Here is a 7,314-nt window from a genome sequence, read left to right on the forward strand (position 1 = left end):
TCATTCCGTTGATGACAGGTGTTCAAATGACAGCCACTGTTAAAAAGTTACGCATTAATACACGTAGTTAAATTATTTATGAAAGAAGTGAAGCAACACTACTCTCGCTATGAACTAAGCCGCTTCTCTGGTGCCCTCAGGTGGCAGTAGGTGGTGATACGTGAGAATGAGCTGTTTACAGTACAGTATTGAGAAAAATGACTGTTTAAGGTGTTGTATACAAATATTTGTGTCTTGAGTACCTTCCCACCTATGAAGTGTGAATTTAACACACTTTTTTTTTTAAGTAATGAGGCACTTTAATTGGCTCTTGGAGTTGGAACCGCCTCCCAAAGTGAAAGTGTGGCTGGAGCTGATTACACTCATGTTTTGGCACGTCAAAAGTGTCTTTAATTTCATTTCATTTAATTTCTCAAGAGTGCAGATTTGTACAACATATATTCAAACATTCAGTCGTGAAAGTGAGATCGATCTTCCGTCTAAATAGATTAAGCAATTTCCATAAAATGCACCTGATTGAATCTTTTTTGTTTGTGATGATTGGCTGCGATTGGCCGTCTAGGCCTTCTGCTTGATTCCTATTGGACAGGAGACTCCAGTCCCGCCCATCCCGCAGTAGCCTCCCGGGTTCTTGCTGAGGTATTGTTGGTGGTAGTCTTCGGCGTAGTAGAAGGGTTTGCCTTCCGCGATCTCTGTCGTGATGCTTCCGAATCCTTCCTCGGTCAGAACCTGCACGAGCGCGCACGGCGACGACGATCAATGTACATTATGGGATGCAAATTGCACGGTTGCCTCCGCTGTCATTATTGCCAAATAAATTTTTGAAGAATGTGGCACGTCAAATAAATAAATAACTCAATTAAAGCTTTTAGGAATGTTGCGTGTGCACGTGTGTTAGTTTTGCAACTCAAGTGACTTTAGTGGGGGACAGATTTAGGACCCAGATGGTTTGGCAACAGTGTGCATGTGTGCGTGTGTGCGTTTGCTATGGGCCAACTGCTCACACGCACACATGCACACGCGCACACAGATGGGAGCGGGAGGGGGAATTGAGGTTGGTGGGGGGTCTGGACAATCTGGTGAGAAAATTGAAGAAAGCAAACGGAGACGCTCGGCAACATATTTCCTATCAATTTGACGTCAAGTCATGACCAAACGATCGTGGAGTGGCAACACAATTGGATCACGAGTGAAGAAAAAAAGCACAATGCACTGATATAACCGCCACGCTCATCAATCAGCGCAAATAACGACGTGCTGCACATACCTTCTGGTATTGATCACGGGACGCGAGCGCCTCCTCGAGCTGCTGCTGCGCGCAGACGTGGATCGCCGAGCGGTACGGCGTACCCACGTCGTTGCCCTGGCGCATACCTGAATGCAAGCAACATTTAGATCGTTAAAATAACACTTCCTATATGATACTTTTATTCTGAAAGACAAAGCAGTGACATACACTAATAATAATCAATATTATTGATTAACACCTGACTAAACACTATCAGAATGGCTGCCAGCTATCTATCCATCTAGCTAGCTAGCTGGCTAGCTATGGTTATCAGTGTACGGTTAGCAATTTGGTTACGTGGCTATACAACTAGCTATACAGCGAGCTAACTATACAGCAAGCTAGCTAAACAACTAGCTATACAGCTAGCTAGCCATACAACTAGCTATACAGCTAGCTAGCTATACAGCTAGCTAGCTGCACAGCAAGCTAGCTATACAGTGAGCTACACAGCTAGCTAGCTATACAGCTAGCGAGCTATAAAACTAGCTATACAGCTAGCTAGCTATACAACTAGCTATACAGTTAGCTAGCTATACAACTAGGTATACAGATTGCTAGCTATACAGCTAGCTATACAACTAGCTAGCTATACAACTAGCTATACAAATTGCTAGCTACAGGTATACTATGTATACAGCTAGCTAGCTATACAGCTAGATAGATAGATAGATGCCTTATACTTATAGGTAACACATAGCTAGCTAGCGCGCTAGCTAGCTAATCCCCTATCTATCTATCTAGCTAGCTACGGCATACGGTACCTTGCGTCGGGTTGTGGCTTTCCCAGAAGACCTTCAGCAAACTGGCAAAAGAAATCTGGTTTGGATAATAGACCACTCGGACCACCTCGGCGTGGCCAGTCATGCCTTTAACATGAGATCAAAGTTACAATTATGCAACATTAAATATGGTTCTGTTATTGTAAAATATAATTGTGGTTGTGTGTGTGCGTGCACCTGAGCACACTTCCTGGTAGGTGGGGTTGGGCGTGTAGCCCCCGGCATAGCCCACCTGAGTGGAATAAACGCCTTTCTGGCGCCAAAACTTCCTCTCCGCACCCCAGAAGCAGCCCATCCCTGCGGGACACCACCAACAAACACATACACAGTCAGCCATGTTGCTGCACTACTAATGAGGGCCCATTGATTGAATGCTATTGCGATACAGTTGAAGAAAAAAAATAATAAAAAATTGTGGAACACGACTTGCGTCCGGTGTGAAGATGTTCGGACCACAAAACGTACTTACCGAAAATGGCCATTTGTGTGTCTTCTGGGAACGGCGGCGTGGTTCTGTTGCCGTTGACTTCATGTTTGGCTGAGGAAGAAAACAGGAAAATCTATTTATTATCATCATTATTATTATTATTATGTATTTCATGTTTTTTATATTTATTTCACATTTATTCTTATTTATTTTATTAATTATTTTTCATGTGTACTGTACTTTTTCTCTGTAAAAGATTTCTTCAAATTAATATTCTGTTTTGTTTTTTGCTCATATTTACTGAGGAAAATGCGTATGTGCGGCTGTCATCGCCATAAGCTTATCAAAAACAATTGTGGATGCTTTATGACACGCGCACACACTACATATTAGTGCTGCTCTAGTTCCGTCCGGCTTACGTGTGTGTCAAAATCAGCCAATCGGTGTTGAGCAGCGGTTACATCACCACTGACTAACCCTTTTGAAAACCTGTTCTTAATTCGCCCTCAACTGCTACACTGGCGCTGTTAAGAAGTTCGACCTCAAGCAGCCTTTTGTCCATGACTTACTGTTTAAACAGCACAGAATAGAAGAGTCACAAGATTAACTTTTGACATGTTGACATTTGTTTAAACCGCACCCGGTCATCTGAATTTTGGCCTGTTTTACTACCGCTTCTCCCCTACTTCCCCTAGCTGGCGATGAGCTAATCTGATGGCAGGATTGCGTGTTGTGCTGTGTAAGACGCGCACACGCATCCTGCCATGGCTGCGTCGTGTGTGAAAAGGCAAAAGGCAGATAAAATGGATGGATGCTCTTCTGTTCCGGCTCGGATGCCAGTGCACATCTATTCATGGCGCGCCAACACTCAGCAGCGCCACTCGTACTGAAGAGCGGAGCGCCGCGGTGCCAAACGGCAACGGCTGCCAGATTCAAAGCTGACAGGAGCCTTGTTGTTTCCCGTCTCAAAATACTAAAAATAAAGAGTACATAATATCCTGCATAAGCAGATGGACGAACGGGAGGACAGTCCGCAACGTGTCATGCTGGTTGTCACGTGACGTTAGGGCAAGATTTAGTCGATTCAGTGAGTTAATCATGTCTCTTAACCGCACCTAGTATGCAACTAGTTTCTCAACCTGCCTCACCACAACATTCGTCGGATTTTGGCCTGTTTCACTGCCGCTTCTCTTGCTCTTCTACTCAAGAGAGTGGAGATGGGTAAAGTTAGGCTGTGGAGGATTCTGGCGTCTGAATGTGTTTAAAAAAATAAATAAAAAGAACAAAAAACACACACAAAAAATGATTATATTCATTCAATGTTTTACAATTTAAACGTCTTCCGAAAGACTTGTCATTGTTTACGCGGAAGTGGACAGTTTGCGCGTGCGCACATCTGTCGAAATCGAAACTTTGAAAAGCTTCGTTTTCACACAATTTTTAGACATAACACCGATTGTTGTTGAATCCTTAATATGTCCGCCAACTACATTCACGTCAATAAATCGTTATTACTTCGCGATAAACCTTCACGAAACTCATGTCGTCATCCCGAAGCTAGCATGCTAAGGCTAAACCAGTGGAGAGACTTACCGGCCACTTTGATGGCTTCAGCCCGGCCCTGTAACGCTCGATCCGGGCTTGGCATCTGCGTCTTGGAGGCCATGTCTCCCATCCGACTGTTGACAAAATGTCGCCAAATCAAACTCAGCCTGGAGGAGGAGGAGGAGACCATTGAGCAAGACAGCCCGGTTTAGCCGCTTACCAACGTCAACATCCACCTGCTTACCCAAGTAACGCTTGTGTAACGTCACACGTTACGTTACTTTGCCCCGCAACACTCATGACAAGACACAGGAAGACGTAATCAAGCGGCTTCTCTGGATGAATTGCTGACCTGTGTTCTGCTATTTCCGCATCAAAATGACATCATAGCACTACTTACCTTGCTAGTGTTCGTGCATACTACTAAAACTTTTTTTTTTTGTAATGACCCAATTTGCAGGCCGAATTATTCACACTGCAATATATGCTTATAAAACAGTTCAATTGTCACGTTTATGTGGACCTTCTGCTACAACGACAGTGAAGTGTGCAAATTCCCAATGGAGCTCGGCTTTGGAAGAGGAACGTTGTTTGTAGTATGCAGTGCAGCAAATTGTAATTCAAACTAAAACCTAAGCATACACATATTTGTTAAATGACCTCATTTTTTTGTGATTAAAAATGTATGCATACATTTCGAAACTGTGCCTAATAAAGTGGCTGGTGGGTGAATTTGGACGGTCCTTGCATACACTTAATAAATGTTGCAGTGTGTTACTTACTTGGACACAAAGTAAACGGTATCTCCTTCATAATAATAACAATCATCATGGGAGTATTTAGCTGACAGTGGCGCAGTCCAGCCCCCATCAGTCAGTCCGTCTGCAGGCTTGAGTGGGGGATGCAAGACGAGCCCATGTGGATGCTTGTCCTTTTAAATTCACGTGAGAACAAATAAAAAAGGACGATGCGGGGGATAAATGAGCTGCATTAATGCATGCAGTGAAACCAAACTGCAATCTCATATCGCTACACACCACAAGGCCTCCATTTGAGGGGGGGGGGGGACATTTCCCCTGGAAGCCAAATTCTTCAGTGTCATATAGGGATCATGACTATTTAGCTCATTTGACTCACTCATGTTGAATTTAAAAACAAAAAAACAAAAAAATGATAGACTGTGGGCCCTGACTTAGCTAGAGGAGGATGCAAAAAAAAGAGGGGGGGGGGGGTGGCTGAGGATGTAACAGAGGACCACCCCTCCCCATCCTCTCCTCTCCTCTCTCCATCTGACTGCGCCCAGCTCCTCATCGTCATCCTTCATCCTCATCCTGCTGCAGCCTCACGCGCTCCGAAAAAAAGAAAAAAAAAAAAGAAAAAGAAGAAGAATGTTCGGAACCACTTATTCTCCTTGGAATGCCTCCTGGACTCAGTTGGGGGATGCGACGACGACGACGACGACAACAACAACAACAAAAGGATGTAGGTCCGACGTCCGCATCCCTGCATGCCTCTCAGCATCCGCAGCATCCTCATCCCTCCCGCCACAACAACTGCGAGGACCTCCGGCGGAGGGCTCCGAGGAGCGGACGGCAAGCAGCTGCAAAAAAAAAAAAACACACAAAAAAAAAAAACGCTCGATTGTCGGACACGGGAGACTCGCCCGCATCGGCCAAAGGCGGTAAAAAAAAAAAAAACGAAACAAAATTCAAAAGGGGGGGGGAACTGCGCCATTTATGCCATGACGGGTATATTCTTTCAACTGTACTTGATGTTTAGATGTCATTTTCATGCGCCATTTTAAAAATGTACGTGTTTCTTAAACCGTCATTTCAGCGCTGCGTCGTAACAAAAAAAAAAAAAAAGACGCACCGTGCGGTTGTGCTGTGCATGCGCAACTTGTACGAGACTGCGCACACGCCCTTGTCCTCTCCTGTCAACTGGAACTGTCTTTTTTGTTTTCAATTTGTGATTTTGTTGCAATTTGAATGATTTCTGTGGGCGTCAGGTTTATATGCACGAGCCCCACAAAAGGCAGGCAAGCACCCCCATTTTTTTTTTTTTTTACATTTGAAGCTGCTAGCGCTATCTGGGTCATTGGTATGTTCTGCTGCAGCTCCAAAAAATGCTGCAGGAAGTCCGTTTTTTTGTTTCCTTTTTTTTTTTCTTTTAGGGAGGTGGGGGGGGTTCTAACTCGGGTGATGATGTCAAGTCCCAGCATCAGCATCATGGTTTCCACCCCCAACCCCCACCCCTGCAGCTGAGCCATTAATACGGCGCTCTATAAGAAGGTGCATTATGGCTACTAGATAATGGAAGATGGAGGTTTTAATCGGGCCCGAGTGCTGCCCTTGCTTTTTTTTACCTGACGCCTGCACACAAAACAAAAAAAAAAAAAATCCGCACCATTTGTGCTCCACGGTGCATCGAATGCAAAATCCTCTTGTCAAAAAAAAAAAAAAAAAAAAGTTAATTTACAGCCCTCAGGCAACGAAACGCATTGCATCAAACGGCGAGTCGTTGACTCGGTTGGGTGCGCTTTGTGCAAAAAAAAAAAAAAAAAAGACTCACCAGTTTGGTGTGGCAGCCACAAGGTCACGAGTGAAGGTTGACGGAGGTGCACGCAAGGATGAGATAGGAGGGATGCGGTGGAATTGAACAGAGTGTATCATGTTGGTGGGGGGGGTGGGGGGTGGGTGGGGGGGTGCAGGGGAAAGTAGGGCAGCCGATGCAGTCGGCTGGGACGCGTGAAAAGCGGGGTCGTCTCTCGTCGTGTTCACAGCGGACCTTGATTTAAATGTCCATACAATTAAGGCACGCGGTGAATGCCAAGAGAGAGGCCTAATAACAACAACAACAACAACAACAACAACAACAACAGGAGCAGCACATTGGATTATTTTCATACACGATTAAAAAAAAAAAATGTGGCGACGATGTAACGTAACCAAGTGGATGAGCTCCATTCAGCTAGTAAAGGTTTTGAATTGAATATTTAAGAACTGGCAACAATCCAAAATGATCCTTGTTGCCTTTAAGGCCTCCAGTATTTTTATTTATTTTTTTTTAAATTTGTGCGTCAGGCACAATCGAGCTCACATCAAAATGGACGACGAATCATGAACGGTTCACTCAGTTGAAGCGTGCAATAAAATGTTGGCGTGCAAACCTTTATGCACATGGGGAAACAATTCATTTTCGAAGAGCGAGTAAAAATACATCTAGGAAAAACAGTTAAAACAGTTTATAATTGTAATCAATGAATTAGCCAA

The 7,314-nt window shown here is 44.3% G+C and overlaps 1 protein-coding gene across 6 annotated transcripts; it reads right to left on the reverse strand.

Moving 5' to 3' along the window:
• Positions 1-367: 367 nt before the first annotated feature.
• Positions 368-5,097, reverse strand: msraa (methionine sulfoxide reductase Aa). 6 transcript variants are annotated; one of them, XM_077509799.1, is made up of 7 exons: positions 4,825-5,097; positions 4,091-4,176; positions 2,540-2,608; positions 2,248-2,367; positions 2,053-2,157; positions 1,268-1,374; positions 368-729 (listed from the first exon to the last, which is right to left on the reverse strand). In XM_077509799.1, the coding sequence occupies exons 2-7, from the start codon at positions 4,170-4,172 to the stop codon at positions 559-561; spliced, it is 654 nt and encodes a 217-aa protein (XP_077365925.1). In that variant the 5' UTR covers positions 4,173-4,176; positions 4,825-5,097; the 3' UTR covers positions 368-558. The 6 variants fall into 6 exon arrangements, with proteins under 6 accessions (XP_077365925.1, XP_077365923.1, XP_077365922.1 ...); XM_077509797.1 differs by having other exon boundaries at positions 4,091-4,209; XM_077509796.1 differs by lacking the exon at positions 4,825-5,097 and adding an exon at positions 4,287-4,697.
• Between the last annotated feature and the right edge of the window lie 2,217 nt (positions 5,098-7,314).

This window comes from Festucalex cinctus, chromosome 21 (genome assembly GCF_051991245.1).
Source record: "Festucalex cinctus isolate MCC-2025b chromosome 21, RoL_Fcin_1.0, whole genome shotgun sequence".
NCBI classification, from domain to species: domain Eukaryota; kingdom Metazoa; phylum Chordata; class Actinopteri; order Syngnathiformes; family Syngnathidae; genus Festucalex; species Festucalex cinctus.

What these genes read in the sequence shown, in the direction of transcription:
- msraa (XM_077509795.1), bottom strand. Translation starts at nt 4,342, where the DNA reads ATGAGTGTTGCGGGGCAAAGTAACGTAACGTGTGACGTTACACAAGCG. An exon ending in TGAAGCCATCAAAGTGGCCG is followed by an intron (nt 2,609 to 4,090) that starts GTAAGTCTCTCC and finishes TTTCTTCCTCAG; the next exon opens with CCAAACATGAAGTCAACGGC. An exon ending in AAGCCACAACCCGACGCAAG is followed by an intron (nt 1,375 to 2,052) that starts GTACCGTATGCC and finishes GCTTGCATTCAG; the next exon opens with GTATGCGCCAGGGCAACGAC.